Genomic DNA, 19,501 nt, shown 5'->3' with positions numbered 1-19,501 from the left:
TATACATTTTTCTGTTTTTAGGATATAAAGTTTTAGTAGGCATTTCGTCTTCCCATCTGGATACTTTATCTCTGAGACCACAAGAAAATAAAAACAATATTGATTTGCTTGTGAGAAATCAATTTATTCTCTTTTTGCAGTTTTCTTTTTCTTTTTCTCTTTTGTGTAGTTTACAAACCAGCACATTATCACTCTCCTAATCCATAGCAAACACACTTTTTTTTTTTGCGGGGAGGGCAACAAAACTAATTCAAGTGACTCAGGTCACTTAAATGATTGACTTGAATGCATGCAATGAACAGAGTTCACTTCTTCTAGCTACTTCAGAGAGTGAACTGACTAAACACTCAACTTAGTCAGTTCCACGTTTGAGAGTAACGCTTGCTTTCTGAAAACTATCTGGAACATTAAGTTAAAAACATCAAGAAATATATATTTATTGTAACTAAATCCAATGATTTCCACAGGGATGTTTGCTTTCCATAATCAAATCTCTACATATTTGTCATAGATTGCTCATACATCTTAACATCCTAACCTGCTGCCCAAAAAACAAACAAAAAAAAGCAACAAAAAAAAAGTAAAGTCAACCGAGAAATAGTACCTAACAACAAAGCACCATTTCTGCTTTATGACATGGTTCCAACTGATGTTTTCACTTGACATGATGTGACTGACTGATCAGCAGAATTAGGAAAAAATTATCTGAAAGATGTCAGATGAAAAGCATAAAATGCAACATTAGTTTTAATGGGAAATTGTAAAAAAAGAAGAAAAAAAAGACTCCATGCATAAATTAGATTCCAAACTAGATAGAAAGGTATGGAGGCAGCATTAGATGCTGAGATGTATTTATTGCTGCCAACCTATTAAACACTCATGACAAACTCATGGCTAATATATTAACAGACATATCTACTGACATCTATTATTTATTCATCATCAAAAATTCAATCTGGCAGATTGTGTGCCATTATTCAGATGCTCTGAGAGGAAGTGGCATATTTGAATAAATGAGGGTTTTAGGCCTCACTCCCACAGCATCTTGTTATTCCAGAACCCTTCTCCTTAAATGATTCAAGCTCCGAATTGGTCTGAAAATGTAGAAAAAAAAAAGATTGTTGCAGGCAAAAAAGGATCCCCCCTTGGCTGGCTCTCATAGCAGGAGTTACTATATCTAAGAGAAGAGACAATTTTACATTTCTAGGTCATTTTCTTTTTTTAAAAAAGCATCACACTCAGAGGTGCGTCAAGTAGGATTTAAAACAGAGGTAAAGAAAAAAACATGTAGTCTTGAGCCTCGTTTCAGAGGATGTCTCTAAACTTCTGCTGTTTCTGCAGAGAGGTAGCTTATTTTTGTAATGCATTTGATTTGTCTTCTTCCATTTAACAGAAACTGTGTACCTTTCTAGAGATGCAAAAATCTGGGACATGATTACACCAAATAATTCATGCATCAGTCTCACTGCCTGCAAGGTGAAGGATTGTGTGCTTTTGTGCAATTTTCAAAAACTTACAAGTTAGGCCTAGCTGAAAGGCGTATGAACAGTTCTATTCTAGCAGTCACAAAAACAGAGCTGTAAAGCGAAAAATCTGCTCCAGAGAACAATCTTACCTTCAGCAGTCAGTTTCTCCTTTCCACAGAGTTTCCATTGTGGCCTTTCTCTGTTCTGACTTCCTTGAGGGCTGGCAAAGTAATGTGACAGACAGATGTTCATTATTGATCAGAGATATCATTGATTATCTCTTTATCAATATTTGTAAGTAGAATGTGATTGAACTATTTTTTTTTTCTTTCTTCAAATTCAATGTGCTATAAGCGGGATAAATTGGAACGCATAAGTTGTTCTCAGTGAGCTTAGCAAAGGGCCAGATTGTGCTGGTTAGACAAAAGGGGCAGAGCACCTAAACCATCTCTAATATAGGGTGTTCCAGGTCTGCAGTCGTCAGTATCAGGGCTAGTCTGTTAGTTGCACAGATTGAATATTTGCTCAGAGGGATGTTACTATGTTTTAATGTTAACCAACCAATAAATGCCTCTCTGTAGCACGATTTTCCCCTCTATCTCATCTCTGAATTCCTCTCAGGTTGTCACTTTACACATGGTTTATACTCACCGCTTCTATCTTTATGAACGGCAACTCATGGAAGAAGTGCATCCATGCGAGCCTTTTTTGGGAGGGTGAGGACAGTAGCTTTGATCAGTTCTGAAACATCCCCATTTTTGTAACGGTTCATACGAGTGACGCTCACCAAACAGGAAGAGAAGCAGATTCTGAAAGCAGATGTGAAATTTGTGCACATCTGTATTATAACCTGTGATTGAAAATGTTTTGAAATGGACCTGGTGCACAAACGATGGCTTCAATTAGGCATATCCTATACTATCTTATTAGCGTTGAAATAAAATGTATGCATGATTGCAGTTGAATGTCTGCACAGTAATTTGTATCAGTATTTATGCCCATATAGTTAGTAGCATGAATAAATGTAATGAATACCCTAAATAGCATTTGATCAAAGTAAAACAAAAATAGTACATTTTTCATATCTTTGGCAGTCAGTATCTCTGTGGAAAATGAATGAAAAACATGCTATTTATATTCCAGTTTGATCAAATAACATTTTTATTTCAGAAGAGTTGCATATAAGGAATTATACAAGACGTCTCAGATTTTACTTTTATAATAGTTTGCCATTGTAATATCAATGTACACATGCATATCCATCTTGGTGGACCACCCAGAGCATATTTTTGTTCTAGTCCATCCCTGGTCCATATCTATGAGAAGTGGTCAAGGGAAGCAACAGTGGTAAACTGATGATATAGGCTGTCTAGATTCATTGATCCAACAGATCCAACCTACTGTAGGTCATTTTGCTGAAGACGTTAATGGTGGTCATGATAAAAAATACATGTCACAGTACTCTTAAACGGTCTGGTGGATGTGTGCTGCTTACTTGGAGAATACATTACACCAGAGTGCACTGCGAAAAGAAAGAAAGCAGACTAAGTCAGTGTGATACTTTGGGAAACTGTCTGGGATACCTGGAGTCCTGCCAGTCATGTGGATGTTACATTGACATGTATAACCCATTAAGGTTCTCTTGTTGAACAGTCTTTCTTTTAAAGCATAAATGATGGGACCAAATCCTAAAGTACATTGCTCAGCATTAAGTGTAATTTATGGTCAAAAATACACCACACCAATGCAACATGACATTTGGCAGGTATTTGAAACATTTCAGTGTAACATAAGGCAAAAACTGCAAATCTGTAAAGTGGCACATACTTATTTATGAGTGTCAGTTTGAGTATTCCTTTGTTTCTAGTTACAATATTATTTTTTATTGATTTAACACCATGCACACCGAGTAAGTTTATCTGACAGTATGTGTTTTACCTTTAAATGTGGATAAAATGTTCGTCATTTTACAACGTTTGCTTGAGTTCTTTTTGCCTTAATGATTTGACAGTCCTGACAAATCCTCACTTAGTTTGCAGCAACATAACTCAAAGTCTGTGAGTTGGCACCGAGATTGGTTCTTTCTACTCCACTTGTTTGCAGTGGAAGAAAGTTGTTATATTTCATCCATCTTTCGGGTACACACCGCTTTCAGTGACCAGCTTGGCACATGGATGCTTTAACAATGAGTTCACATTGGTCCTCAGAATCACTGGCGTCAAGAAGAAGGCTCGCTTAACTCTGGAATCGGCTTTTAAACAAAAGTAGGTGAAATAGGCCGAACCATCATGTATGATTTAACTTGAACTGAAAATGTAATTTTTTTTTAAGAAAGTGAAAACCAAAACCCACAGGGCATGAAATAAGAACGGGGAAAGCGCAAATACAAAATAATTTAAACTTTTAGAAGCCTTATAAATATTTTCTGGCCAAAACAAGGATAGACTAAGAATAAAATAAATGTAGGAATGTTTTCATGTACCCAAGGTGACCCATAAAAATAATAATAAAGAAAAAATCTACCATTCATTGTTTATGTGTGCGCCATTAGGACATCAACAGTTCTTCCCATGAAGATAAGGTCACATGACTGGTTGTCCTGTTGTGTAACAAACTGGACATTTTTTGTTCTATGGTTTTTAAATTAGAGCCTCAATCTTGTATGTTCTGTTAGACTGACATTATGTTGTGTTCATACAGCAGGTAAAAGTCATGATTTATTTCTAGTGTTCTTTTAGACAGAGCTGAGAATTCAATCTACAATATTAAATCCAGCTGGAAAAATTGCAGAGTCCTGTTGATAAGTGGGGAGTCTTACTTTCCTAGCTGAGTTAACCAGCTGGAAATTATGACGTTGCCTCTGCTCCCAGTAATAATGATAATGAGAGTTCACAGTGGGAGGTCTAGATAAAAAATATTTTTAACATTAAGTATAGTTCTGGGAGAAGAATGGCAATTTGTTAAAATCTCAGAAGGTCAAAATAATCAGATCAGTGAATCGATGAGGGGTATTCTGGTCAGCAAGGTGTCTTAACCATTTGACTGCCACTTTTTTTCTAAATCCTACTAAAAATATATTGAGAGATTTCATTTGCCAAATATTGTTCAGGATTTGGAGGATTTGCAACAGAAGCAGGGGCAGAATCAGAAATTGTCTCAAAATGGTAGATAAACCTGGAAAAAGGTTCTTCAGCAGCAATCTCGTTCATGCAGCACGCGTCTTAAATCTTCTCCTCATTTTAAAGTTATTTTCATTTCCCTGCTGCCTCCCTCGCTTAGGGAATTGAATGTGGCAGCCTCCACGCTGGCTTCTGTAACATGCTAACATAAGAAATCAACTAAATTTAATCGGGGCCTGCCAAAGTGTGCCCGTCAGTTGAACCCAGCATTTTGATGCTAAAAATTAAAGCTAAAGTAAGCTACAATATACTCAATAGCATGTGGAGAGTCACAAGCATGTTGAGTAACATGGACTCACTCCATTCAATATCTTAAAATTAGTGTATAAGCCAAAATTAGACAAAATGCTAATTGTTCAAAAAACATAAGATTTTTTCTACTCTATTGAAATACTACTTAACTTACAATAATTACTACTCAATATGAATTGTGCAGTTATGTTTTTTTGAAAAGTGAATATGCTATGGCTGACCTGGTTCACCAAAACAGAACAATGGCTAAACCTCCTGCACAGCAAAATTCAGTCCGAGACTGATAAATATAAGCTTTGCACGTGTGGTTCTCACTCACAGTGAGAAATAATAACAAAAAATAGAGAGTGCATAATTGTTTTTATCTAGAAAATGTTCAACCTTCATACCTAGGATTTTAATTCACACTGAAACGTTATGAAAAATAGTACATTTATGTAAGCAAAATACAAATGGTTTCAGGAAATATTCATATTTCCCACAATGCATTGTGAGACCTGCGTCGCAGCTCTGTTGTGAAAGGCTTCTCCTCTCCTTCTCTCTGAATCTGTCTGGGCCCCGTTTCGGCCCCGTTACCATTGTAATCAACAACTGAAGCTGCAAGTGTGTGTGTGAGAGAGATGGAGAGAACGGTGCCTCCATCGACTTGTATATGATTTTGTCGTTTTTTGCAATTTATGTTGTCTTTTTAACTCAGAATGCCACTAAAAATAATGGCACACTTCACGGGAGTAAGTTGCACATTTTGATACCACCTTTGTCAGGGTGGATGCATTAAGGGTGACGTAAGAATACAAAATAAAGAGACATTCTCTTGGGTGTAGAACAATAGGTGCCTGCCATGCAATGCATAGGCAGGTCCCAATCAGACTCGCAGTATTTCAATAGCACCCACTGCTGACATTGATTTATTACAAACGCGGTAAAGATGAAGAGAGAAAGTCTTTATGGTAGCTTGATGGCTTGGTCAAACTTGAGAAGATGTATGAGAACAGGATGAGGCGATGATGACGGGATTTGGACAGGGGGTCTTGGATTTTCATGTGCCGACCTCTGCTGACATTGTCCACTTTCAGGTCAGTACCTGTCAGTCAGCCACCAGCAAGGAAATGATGATACAGTATTTTTTTTTGTTTGTTTGGATGTGATGTGTTTGGCATATATGACAACTATTGCCTGGCTGTATTGGGATGGGTTATGAACTGCACAAATATGTAGTTCTGGCTTTAACTTGCACTGGGTTCACTTAAAAATGTATTTGATCGAAATAAATTAAGGCTAATTTTGCATTACAGCTTGCTGCGTGATAGATAATAAATAGGCCATTTGACAGAAATCTGTTATACTTAATATTTCATACTCACATAAAATGTCTTGCCCTTAAGTGTTATCCAATCATATTTGGAAGTCTTTGGGTGTATCTTTCTACTAGCTTTGCATATTTTGAGACTAAAGTGCTGCTTTTAGTGCTACCATAGAGTCAAGACATTTAAAACAATAGCAGGAAAAAAGAGAGACAAAAATTACTATTTTATCTTTTCGCACCTTATGCTTGAAATATAAATTTCTAACTTCCAAGCTGGAAGAATCAATAGGAATGTTCAGTGGAGTCAAAATGTCCAGCAGGAACAGATTTTCTCATGCTTATCTCAAAACCCAATATGGCTCCTGTGTTTAAAAATGTGGCGATAGCCCAGAAACAGCTGTACAGTAACAGTTCATCTAAACTTCAATTTTTGAAGCAAAGATTGTTGACTGCTCATTGTTCTTACAGCTAAATTGCTAAGTATCTTGTGAATACTTGACAGCAACATTTCTTAAGACAAACAAAAGGGCAGTCCAAGAACCTCTAGTGATACTTGTACCACCTCCAAGTTTCACTGGTGGTGTGTTGGAGGGGACATGCAGTTATTTTCCAACAAAGATACATTTTCGTAATATAATACTCTGGGACTTGTGGTTGTAATGAAACACAAAATGAAAAGAACAAGAGGTATAAATATTTTTTGCAAGGCACTCTGTCCGAGAGTGTACCTGGAAGGATGCTTCACGATCCCATTTTGTTTGCTATTGCAAGTACTTTTGGGGTTTAATACTTATTTATCCGTTCTGTAAAAGAAGACTAAAACAGAGGGGCAAGCAGATTAAGAGCTCAGCAGCAGCTTGGACACACACTTGGAGATACCAGAGGGAGTTGATGTAGACAAGGATTGAAGTGGATTACTGACACAGGACAGCAGCGATGTTGGAAGAATGAAATCGCCCGTACTTTATACCGTGCCGCTTTCATAAAAGACACACACGAGGGGAAGGAGTATGTTTGCTTGTGGCCATATGCAGATATGCTGAGTGGCTGTGGGTGTCTCTCTGCGGGGGCTGCAAAGCCGGTGGAAGGGGCTGAAGGGGAGATTAGAGTCATAATGTACATCTGTAATCTCAAGCACTTTAAGAGGGCAAAGTGTCAAAAACTCCCTTCATCCACTGGACCGGATGCCACAGAGATCAGTCATTGCCATGGCAACTGATTATTTCGACTAATCATCCCAACCATGTGTGCCCGGTTCATAATTAGAAGTTGGCTGTAAGCAAGGCCACAGGTCAAACTGTGATCAGAGGACTGAAAGTGGGCACAAACGAGAGAGTTCCCCGCACCTCCCCACACCTCCAGCACCATCCGCTGTTTTTCTTAGAGAATCGTTCACCTTGCTCATCACATCTGTTGCAGCAGACAGTCACAGAAACAGCTGGCCCTCAGCTCCATATGCAGAATTTCTTCAAGATCTGATCCCATCATGTTTATTGCAAGTAGCTTGCTCTAAATGTCATAGCACACTGAGCACATTGAGCTTTCGATAGCCCTCTTTATTCCTCTTCCCCTCCCCAATAATAGATCTACAAAATGAAAATCTGGAAGCGAATAAAATGGATTTATGATTTCAATCAGACTGATAAGCCTCTTGAATCGCCCTTTTAGCAGAATACAGAGAAAAGGAAATGACTAGATGAGGAGAGTTTGCAAATGTGAGCTGAGGAATGTTGGGGTTGAGGGAGCCTCGGTGAGTGACACAGAGAGAGAGAAAAAAACTTTTGTGGTTTGTTTCCAAGCCTAGTGCTTCCATTAGGAGTTCAGACACTTTAACTCCTCACTACAGTCCTCCCTTTACGAGTCATATGGAAAATGATTCATTTCCCATAAGCCACATTCACACGTGTGTGTGGGGAATAGCAACAACAAGGTGCAAAGTGGTTTATCCATTATAGTCAGCCGTCTAGTTTGTCACTTTAGCGCATGGGAGAGAAGTCATTTGGAGTGAGATTCTTCTGTGTTGTTTACCTGAGGCAAAAATGCAAATATCTATGCTTATTACTGTAGAAAGGCTTAAATACTGTCTTAAAACCGTGAAGTAAAGTGTTTCTTCCTAGCTGCTCATCTTTTACGAAGTCACCACTGGGTGTTGAGAATAAACAAAATAAATCACATTTTTAATATAAATGTTGGACTGAATCAAGGATTAGAAATATAATTTCGATTATTATGATGAATTATGTAGAGAACACTGGAATGTCTTGGCTTTGCTTTCATTCAGTGCTTCATTTCTATTCTATCTATCTATACACTCGTATTCAATGTGTTTTCTTGTTATAAACCAACAGCATTGCAATTTATATATGGAGGAATTTTTCTGCCATAATCCAAGAGCACAATTTTCAGTCTGAAAGCAGGATTTCATGACTTTTGTTCTCAAATCGTGTAATACTTTTGCTTACATTTTCATTTTGAAAGCAGGACTTCATGTGTTTTTTCTCAAAATTTGTAATGCTTGTACTCCAAGCTTCTCCTCGCGCTCCGACTGGGAGAAAACACGCATTGTGTGCGTCTGATTAGGGCGCATGCAGTTGGAAAAAGTGGGATAACTTTGCTGAAACACCTTGTTTGAGCTTTCACGGTGTTCGTAGCGGGCCCCGGACTGGAAGCTGTTTATTGTTTTTACCTTGGAATGGCCAACAGTCTGTTATTGCTATATCAATTTGATAAAATAGGAGTTCCCGCACGTTCCATATCCGTGTCCTCTGTTACCTTTTTCAGCAGTTAGCAGTTAGCGACGGATAAAAACTGTTTTATCCGTCGCTAACAAGTCGTAACCTGTTTTTCCGAGCCGCCTTCMAACGCAACATGAAAGCTGAGACGCTTGCGCTGGGTTTACACCTGTGAGGCAGCGAAGGAGTCCTGCTGCTGCTGCGCAGGTGTGTGTTAGAATCATGGCAGCAACCCAGCAAAACGCAAATAACTGCAGTCCCCACCCCCCCAAACTAACCGACTGAGTTGAGTAAAGCTGTTGGATGCAKGTGATGATAGCTAAAAGATGACTAGCTAATATCAATACAGGACGTTAAGCTTGCTAACAAGTAGCCTGTAGGCTACTGATGTTGTTGTCTATGTTCAGCTCCGTAGACTCATTTTGCCCCCCAAAATAAGTCGGGGCTGGTCCTGGTCCGTAGTTCTCTAGATAAGAGCGCTGAACAAGCAGCCGTGTATTTTGCCACCTGGGCGGYGCGGAGCGGTGAARAGACGCTGAGGGAACCGWATCTGATGGGGAAACAGTAACACCAGCATTGTGAGTAGTTTCTTCTTCTTCTGTRGATTGTAGGAAGCAGCTATGTTTTGCGTCATACTATGCATGAGCTGGGGATTCTCTGGAAGAAAAGATCCGTTTTCTGTTTACACGACAACAGTATGTACGTTTCAGAAACATTGCACTCTGGAACCCGTTTTCAATCTGTGCCAAAACATTCGGTGGTTTCGTGTTAATGCGCACTACAAACGCAACAAAACTCTTCCGTTTTCCCCCAAAATCGTTGTCTTGTAAACGGGACCTAAGGCCTAGTCTCTGCTCGGACTCCCTGCTCGCTTACGAAATTTGGAACTGCCTTTTGGCACAGTCGCCTAGCAACCTCTCAGCCAATAGAATGAGAGTGTTGTACTGGGTGCGTTTGGTTCCTTCTAGCGGGTGCTCCTGTGTGGCTACTATCGATTGTAGGAACCGGCGCCACCCACTGGCTGTAGGCAGAAACGAAGTCAGCTTTCTGCTTCATGGTACACCAAATATCCACCAGCAGTGTTATAATGAAAGCTAACAGCATTCTGATCTTCGGCAGGAGTTTGTTCACCCAACCATAAACAACATAGTCACGACATGATTATCTATCTATCTAGCTATTTAAATTATGCAACTAATTTGTAAAAAGAAAAAGTTAATTACCTTTATATTTTACAGAACAAGGTTTTGCCATTTACTTCTTTAAACAAAAATCTTCTCTTTGTGTCAGTCTTGACAAGCACTGAATATCGCACTTCAGACTCCCGTCTCACCCTGTCAGAATGTGTCATTCCACATGACTAATCTATGCTTTTTACTTACCAGACTTCTGTGGTAATAATAAGAAATTGCATTTACGTCTAACAGTAATGATGAACTTACTTTTACTTTTGATGTCTAGACGGTTCACAAATCTGTACGCACCTCATCCACTTACTTGAACTTACAAAATTCACTAAAAGTTGTTGTTGTTAGAAAAAAAATGCTATCTATAACATTTATTACTTTGATATTAGTAAACCTAATTTTTCTTGTGTTTATTGCACAAAATTGTATGTCCTTTTTTTTAATCATCTAGTTGCACAAGTATGAACAACTTAAGAAAACTGTTATTTCATCCACCTACCTGCTGCTGTAGGCACCTTGAAGCTGGCTGCACCACAAATGTAGCGTGCTGGTTGTAAAATAGAAAAGGTGTTTCTTTAGTGACTGGGGGGTCGTTTATTTTCAAAACTATCTACATATACTTTTGCATTTGATTTTTACTACAGGAAACAAAATCAGCCTAATTTTTTCTGTTAGGACAACACAATATTGGGGTAACAGGATTATGCAATATTACTAAATATTATGGCAAAGATGTGAATAGCGAATAACCCAGATCTTCCTTATTTTCTCTCTTTTCAACTATCACAATGGCTTCACTCTTGACCCTGAGTTTTGTGATCTTAGTTAAAAACATCTATATCAAATAGACATGAAGGATGGTGAAAGTCCATGTGAGTTGCAAAAAATAGTTTACTGCAGATTTTTAATTAATGTTGCTACTAAAATATTATTCGCAATCAAATGTTGCATTTAAAAAACTTTTATGACTGCAGTGTTGCACACACTGATATTGTGATGGAAGCTACAATTTGATTAATTGTGCTTAGTTCTGTTATGAGGAAAGACAATGTAGAAGCCTTTAAGCCAGCAGATCAGTAGTTTGTGAAATAAGAGGAACGGACCACACTGCTTTAGTTTTAGCTGGAAATGGTCAAATCACACAAATAATTTTTCATGGCACTTTCATGCCAGAATGTTTTTGTAGTTTTGAAACCATAAGTTAGTAAAATCCACTTAAATGTCATGATTGCACAAGTGTCCTCACGAACTGATTGACTTGCATGTGAGCATTTTGATGGTAACAGGTAAGTGGTTAAGGTATAAAGTTATACTAGTAGGGGGTCTATACACAGTCAAAAAAATAATAATAATTCAGATTAGCCTTAATAGACTGAAACTAATTTGAGTTTTTTCTCATTTCTTTGTAAATTTCATATCAGAAGGTTTGAAGATTTCTGTAGGAATGTGAAACATGGCTGTCGCTAGTAACGTTTGCAGTACTCCCAAAAGCTCTGATTCATCACTGCAGGTTGTCAGACTGCCTGACGATGCACAATGACAAAGCTTTTCTCTAATCAAATTTGTCACATCGTGCGAGGCAGGATCACAAGGTGCAGTCGCGGCCGACACATTTAGGAAAGACTCTGCATGCGTGCAGACAAGCCACTTTGGTTTAAACACCAATTAAGCCTTGTGCTCCGGTTATATCTGCAGTCTATTAGATTGTCACCCATCACTATTAGCTGGCACTTGAAGCCCTCCGGCATTTTGGAAAAATAATTACATTCTCCCTGCGTCATAATTACCACTTTGAAAGTGGCTCTTTCAAACACTAACAAAGCAGGCACTCACTCCTCCGTCTCCCCATTCCGCTCGCCCTGAAGCTCCGCCGTTCTCATCTCGTCTGTTGTCTCCCCAGACACTTATGAAGTGGTTTAATCTCGTAACTCCAGAGGATTTGTCAGCAGAGGAGTGCATTAATTAAGCTCTTATGTGTTGTCGTTTTGAAGTTTTCCCATTTTGACAGACGACCGAACATTTAAACATGTTTGTCACTCTTTGACTGCGTTTTCTGGGACAATGTGTTGATGCAGTTCATCAAAAAGATACTAAAACATTAATATATTTTTACAAAGGCCAGATGTTTCAGATTTCTTTTTATTAACATAGCAATTCTACTTAACTCTAAAACAACATGCCTTAGTTTTGGCCAATCAACAGTTTTTTTCTAATTACGTCTTGTATTTTACGTTTTTGTTGTTCTGTCAGTGTGTGTATGATTTTTTTATTTTTTTTTACTCAAGCTAACCATGTCTGGTTTATCTCTGTGGTGATTTTTGCCTGGATTTCATTATTCTAATGTTAATTTGGTTAATTTTTAGTGGCAGCGTTGTGGCAGTTTTTTCTTTTAAGTGATTTTTGCCAGTAATTGCCAGTTGTGGCATTTATTCAAAGAACTCTTGGAAAGCAAGCTGCTTATTTCTCCAGCTTCTGAGTGCCAAGATGTCTTCGCTGTCAGAAAGAAGTGTAGGCCTATTTTACATGAGCACTCGCCTCAGTTAAAGCTTTTAATGTCCTTTTCTCACTCGGACAATAGCGTTGAAAAGTAGTTACTTTGATGTAGCTTTTTCAAAATGTCCCACTGTATTTATCTGTTAGTTGGGAAGGGAAAAGAGATTTTGGTCTGTTTGAAGTTTGAAAGCATCTCATAATGGTACTCTAAAGGATGCAGGACTCTTTTTTTTTTTTTTAAGTTTTACGTATGGTGAGGAAATGTGACGGTTGAATGTGTCTTATTAAAGGTTAGTTTTGCAATCACAAGTGATTAAATTCACAGTCAAGGACAAAGATAGCTACAGAATAATGCTAAATTTAGAAGGTACATAAATTACATCCTTCATTACAGTTTCTCTTTTTTGTCTCCTTATTTGATGTTCCTGCAAGTCAAAATCTGAACTCTTCCTGAAGACTACAGTCTTACAGAGTCTTTCAGTTTTGATGGCTAAAACATGAGCTTGTAATTTGATTTCTTTTTTTATTTATGCATTTCAAACATGATGGAAGTATTTAATCGCACACATGAACAAGGAAAGCAAAAGACATATTTTTGTACCACAATAATCTTAACATGCTCAGAAAGGAATAGGAAGAAGTAAGAAACTTATTAACTTTGTGTGTTAAACTTTAAAGCAAAGCGAATTGCAATCTCAAACATTCATTCATTCAGGTTTATTCAAAACGTACAGTCATAATGCATTGTAAATATATATAAAAAACAATCCAATGCGAGTACCATGACGTGTAGAAAAATTGCTCATTTGCAAGACACTCAGTCTCTTGAAATTTATCAGTATTCTTGCACACTATATATTGTAGTATGACAGATAGAGGCAATAAAGAATTTGGTACAGGTTCGTCTGATTCAGCTGTAGCAGAAATATGTGAAGTTGTTAAAAAAAATTGTTAAACCAAATGTTTTTTTTCTTGGACAATTTTTTTTATATCTTTCTCTGCGACTGAAACTGATTCTCTCACCATGTTATGCAATTACATTAACATGTTAGTGTGACTGATACTAGCACTTGACAAAGCAGCAATCTAACCCCCACACAAAATTTCAAGAGGCCCCTTCATAATGCATGCATATCTCAGTTCTGCACTGAGTGCCATCTTCACTGATCAGTGTCGAAGAGAGTGTCAAACAGCTTTTTTTTGTTTTATTTGCCTTACTTTTATTATAATGATGGTTCAATTCAGAAAATAACTGCTTTTGTGATTTTTGAATATAACATCGTGCCCCATTATAGAAGGCATGCATTCATCTTTATCGCTGGTGCTTGAACGTGGGGCGACTGTGGCTCTGCGGGTACAGTAGTCGTCTTGCGATCGGAAGGTTGTAGGTTCGATTCCAGCTTCCTCCTGCCACGTGTCGATGTGCCCCTGGGCAAGGCACTTAACCCTAAATTAAACCCATAAATAAATGTGTGAGCGTTTGTGAGTGCGAATGGGTGAATGTGACTCTAGTGTAAAGCGCTTTGAGTGGTCAAAAATGATCGGATAAAGCGCTATATAAGTTCAGTCCATTTACCATTCACATTTCATCACATTACAACAATAGACTTCAATATATTTTACTAGGATTTAACATGTTAGGCCAACTAAAACTAGTGCATTATTGTCAAATGCATGAAAAAATACCTTGTTTTAAAATATTTTACAAATGGAAACTGGAAAAGATTTCCATACATTTAGCCTGAAGTCTTATTGGCTTTTCAGGCCCTGTTATAAAAAAAAAAGAAAAAAGAAAGAAACCTTAGAGCATGCTTATGCCATTCAGGTGGTTCACATGGTTTTCACAACACATACAACTTTGCAGGTAGTCAATAAAAATGAAGCCTGGGTTTCATCACATCAGAGCAGCATGTTCCACATATTTTCCTTCCTCTGCTTGGCTTATGCCATATTTGAAACATGCTGCCTTCATTAATCTCTTTCAACAATAGATTTGTTAAAGGCCAGATTTGTCTGAGAGAACTCGTGGTTCTCTCACATTGTAGCTCCTCCAGAGGCCATATTGGCTTCTTGGCTGCTTCTCTGATTAACGCTGTATTTGCCCAACATGTTAATTTAGCTTAGGTGGCGAGCTATGTCTTGCTGACTTTCTTTTACCCATTTTCGGATTAATGGACTCAAAAAAATGTGATGCAACTTGGTTACAGATGGTTGGAATCCATTTACAAATGTAACTTCTGAAGGCAATTGATTCCACTTCGTTCTGTTAAGGGTTATTTACGTAAAGGTGACTGAGTACAACAATGGCACAATACTTTGTGTTGTTCAACCACACAGTTCCAACAACATTCATCGACGTTTTAAGTTGTAACCAGACAAAACCTAGAAAGGTTAATGGGGTTTGAATACTTTTGCCACAACTTGTAGGACTCTGAATCCCACTTTTCTCAATTTTTCTCATGCTCTGTCTAAGCAGTAAATGGACTTGATTTATATAGTGCTTTTGTACTCTTTGCTGACCACTCAAAGCACTTTACTCTACAGCCACATTCACTCAGTCGCACTCACAAACACGCAAACATTCACACACCAATACGCAGATCAGCAGGCAATTTAGGGTTAAGCTCCTTGCACAGAGACACATTGACATGAGACGGAAGAGGATGATGGGATCAGTCTCACAACCCCAAACACTTGATTGCAGGGCAACTATTCTTCCCATTGATCCACAGTCGCCCATGCATGTTATAGAAATGAGGGATGCACATGGCTCTGATCCAATTAAGGGAACTCTGCAATATGAAAGTTGAGTTCAATTAAACCGATGACCTCTGAAGACCGATATCTTCCAAAGTACAACTTCCATTTGGCGAGTGAACACGCAGCACTTGTCACCCAATAGCACTCAACCAAGACTTGCTTTCCTCACATGAACTCACACACACTGAAATTTGCAGTTTTTTTTTTTTTTTCCCTTAATTGAACCCTTGCACTCAACACTGACGCTTCCACATCTCAACTTACAGGCGCAAAGAGTGAGTGGAGTAAAGGAGCAAATGGCATGTTTGTCTTGCACCATCTGCAACAAAAAACTGATCCCTTTGCTCAAGCTCTTGTCAAGATTTAGGGTTCACCTGCATGCAAGTGCAGTCACAGACCCACGAAATGAGATCGATGGAGAAAGAGTGATAAAAAGAGACATCTTCACACGCACGCACGTATGAAAGAACTCCCTGAAGTGCTACTTGAGCCTGTAGTCGTGATTCATTCTGCAGGGTAGCTGTAGCGTGAAGCGAAGACACCAGTATCTATAACACGCATGTATTATTTATGAGTGGCGGTGTGGTGCTACACACAGAGCTGTGTGCAAAGGTATACATTAAGGGGAGGAGACTCCTTATTTCTGCCTGTTAGAGGAAGTGTCTGACTTCTTATTACATTGCTGCAGTTTTGCTAAAATAGCAAAGCTGTGGGGCGGAGATCCATCTCGCCTTTTAATGGTTTGTCTTTTTGAGTGTGTGTACGTGTCATTTCATGCCAAGGTTTGTGCGAACCCCAACGCTCGCACTTGCAATCACAGCTGTAAGTGGCCTGCAATTTAAAAAAATAAATAAATAAACAAGAGAAATTGAAGTGGGACTGGAATGGAGACAGACAGACATGTAGTGGTGCATAGTTGAAGATGCAAGGAGTCCTTGATGAGAGCCATTCTGATTATTCCTGACAGGAGCGAATAGCATTATAATTACCTACTCGCTGTTTCATGGAAGAATGAGTTTTGCTTCAAAACAGATTCATGCCTCCCACTCCTCAGTTGTGTGTTTTGAAAACCAATCAGCAAGGTGGCCATTTTGACTCTTCTAGGACCATTGCAGTGCAATAAGGATGTTTTCCCTCTCACTGAAGGAGTCGTTTCTGCATTTTTAATCTCCATTAGTCTCCAGCCCTGTTGCATAACTATCCAGCTTGGTTGCTCTGATGCTCTTGAGTCTAATGTTTCTGACATTTTACGCAGCCATATCAAAATCTTCTATAGCAAACCTGCGTCTTGTGGATACATTTTTGATTTCAAGTCAGGACAAGTCAAGTTTATTTGTATAACCAAATATCACAGCTGGGAGACATTCAAGAAGGCAGGAAAAGCAACTCCATAAAAAAAGAGTAAGAAAAGCTCACAGTTCCAAGAGAGACTTAAAGTCCTAAAGTCTTTGCTTTTATCATTTTCCACGTCAAGTTGGAAAAATGTGGGAAAAGATAACGGTAGCATGAAAAATGCCTACATTTATTTACCAATTTATCAAGTAGCTGCAATTTCCATCCAACTCATTTGTCCACAAACGAGGCTGTGTGTAGAAAGATGTGGTGCTCTCTCTGTGATTGCTTTGTAAAAGGAAAATGGAGGATAGAGGAAGGGAGTGAGAACGGCAGCTAAGGGCATGACATATACTGAAGTGGGAGGGGTGTCCCCAGGTGGTCTGCGTCACGTGTTAAAGGTGTATGCGAATACGAACGTCTTGTGACCATACATCGACTGTTCAGCTTCTGAGGAAGTATCGGAGAACCTTAAGGTTTTCTCTGATAGCCATGACTCAGTTTTGCAAAGAGACTAAAGGAAATGTCGCCAATCTCTTAACCCCACCACTAAAAACAACCAGAGTGGCACTAGCGTGTGATGCATCCTGCGACAATACCGTCTAAGAATGGATTATTATTTTAAACTTAATTGTGAAAAAAGACACTTTAATGTCTCAATTTGTCATTGTGAGCTGCAAAGCAGAGTGGAATAGATTCCAAGGATCCTTGTGTACACCTACAGATTGAAACAGAAGTCGTTATGAGAAACAATTTTAATAAACTGAAAATCAATTTTGGATAGAATTGTGGCCACAAATATTACAATCAAATCAAATAATGAGATAGTAAATACAGATCCCCACCCCTGCTGGGTATGTAGATTTTGTGTTTTTTGTTGAATAGATGTTGAATTGGTTAGATAAATTATGACATTTTGATTAAAATAAGTGGAATTAGAAAAGAGGTGTCAGCAATATGTCTATTTATCAATATGTGGCTAAAGACGAACATTGCTACTTGGTCATCTTTACTTTACTTTATTTTCTTTCCCCAAAACAGCCTGACATCATGTGTGTTCTGGGAGAAGACAAGAAGCCCTCCAAAGTCATGCAAAATAAAACCCCTCATTTAAAGCATGAGTTGTATTCCAAGAAGCCATTCTGGCTTCCAAATGATTAACTTTATAGTAGGAGCTGCAATAAGATGTTTTTGCATTCTGGTGTGTATGTACATCTTGGGGACAAAAGGTTACAGTCTCGAGTCCTGCGAGAGCTCCAAGGACAAGCAGTGAAGGGTAGAACGGGTGATTTGTCTCAGGATTGAACTTCCCCCTCTCCCTGGTCGCTCACAGCCCTTTCCGCTCTCTTATCTTATTTTTGTCTTAGTTTGAAGGTGAGGGGCATTTCTCAGTGCTGGCTTGCATATGTTTTTTCCAGCCAATAGCATTTTAAGGAATTTACAGACTCGCTTTGGTGCGGGTTGCTAGAGCTTCCACTCGGAAAGTCGCAGAGGTACTTTATGCTAAACAGAGTGAGCACAAATCAATTTGTTCTCATATACTTTTGCAGCCACTTAAACAAACGCCTGAACTCTTTATTTTTGCTGTTTACTGGCATGAGTCGTCAAATAAACATAAAATCTCATACTCTCAAAACTGTTAGTTCTTAGATTAAAACTAAAACTGTGTGAAGCCAATCAATGCATTTCATTAAAATCTACTTTTCTGAACTGAATGGCTGCTTTAGCTGTGTATCTAGATGTTTTATTTGTCAAGAGTCTAGAAAATAATTATTATAACCTCTATCTCCCGCTCCATGGTTCTCCTGTGCGTTTTTACCCAATCCTTATGCTGCTTGTGTTGTTTTTTATTATTATCATTATTATTATAATAGTGGCCTTCATATTGTTTTAGTCTTTTAAAAGATCCAGACAAAAGCAATGCTATATCCAAAAGAGAATAGACTTTGGTACACTAAATGACCTTCATTGTATACATACGTAGGAGAGTTTAGTTATTGCCAAGTTTCCAAATTGCAGCTGAAGCAACAAAATAACTTTGAACCGTTTACAACTCCTACTGATTCTGTTGTTGAATGAATTTATGCAAGCAGAGGTTTCACTTTGGGAGTATCAAGTTACTGTAATGAAGCCTATTATACAGTATAATGGGCAATAGGAACATTATTATAAGATTAAAACTTGATCATCAAACTAATTATAATGTCAAAGATGAACTAAGTGAATATAAATTGCACTTGTTTTAAATTCCAATTTGAAGCAACTGCCCCACCATGTTAATAAATTATGCATTAAATGTGATTAACAACAGTTGATGGTAAAGCTGAGGTCAATTTAGTGCACCACCCTTTACTTTCAGATTTGTAGAGTCAAAAAAAAGTAAGCTACAAGAAAAACAAAGCAAGTTTTTCTTGCTTCAGCTCTAAAGACTATAGAAGAATAGATATCATTAACATGTATTGGTCTTCAAAAGGTTACAAATCCATCTCTAAGGCTTTTGGACTCCTGCAAACTACAGTCAGAGTCATTAATTCACACAAGGAGAAATCATGAAATGGTAGAAAACCTGAGTGCCTGGCCTACCAAAATTATTCCATGAAAAACAACTGCTGACCGAAAAGAACAACTGCTGTGATTACAGAGTCTGTTGGGAAATGTTTCTGACTGATGAGACACTAGAACAAGCTGTGCGTCCCATTTGATCTGTTAAACTAAAACAGCATTTCAAAAAAGATCCTCATAGCGGGAGTCAAATATGATGGTGGTGGCGTCATTGTGATTGTCTGGGCACACG

General features: G+C 38.3%; 1 protein-coding gene and 1 long non-coding RNA gene across 2 annotated transcripts in view; one reads left to right on the top strand and one right to left on the bottom strand.

The window, feature by feature from the left end:
* Positions 1 to 964: 964 nt before the first annotated feature.
* Positions 965 to 2,280, bottom strand: LOC103473395 (uncharacterized). Its single transcript, XR_535016.2, has 3 exons — positions 2,118 to 2,280; positions 1,616 to 1,686; positions 965 to 1,094 (listed from the first exon to the last, which is right to left on the bottom strand). It is a non-coding gene; the product is annotated as an uncharacterized LOC103473395 (long non-coding RNA).
* Positions 2,281 to 5,904: 3,624 nt separating this feature from the next.
* The window catches only part of fibcd1b (fibrinogen C domain containing 1b), a 125,565-nt gene continuing 111,968 nt past the window's right edge, over positions 5,905 to 19,501 (top strand). Inside the window, exon 1 of the mRNA XM_008423804.1 lies at positions 5,905 to 5,973. Coding sequence (XP_008422026.1) covers positions 5,905 to 5,973 — 69 coding nt within the window. The remainder of the gene's footprint in view (positions 5,974 to 19,501) is intronic.

The sequence above is a fragment of the Poecilia reticulata genome, linkage group LG12, assembly GCF_000633615.1.
Source record: "Poecilia reticulata strain Guanapo linkage group LG12, Guppy_female_1.0+MT, whole genome shotgun sequence".
Lineage (NCBI taxonomy): Eukaryota > Metazoa > Chordata > Actinopteri > Cyprinodontiformes > Poeciliidae > Poecilia > Poecilia reticulata.
Note: the sequence above shows the minus strand (reverse complement) of the source record. Positions and strands in the feature narration are given on the sequence as shown.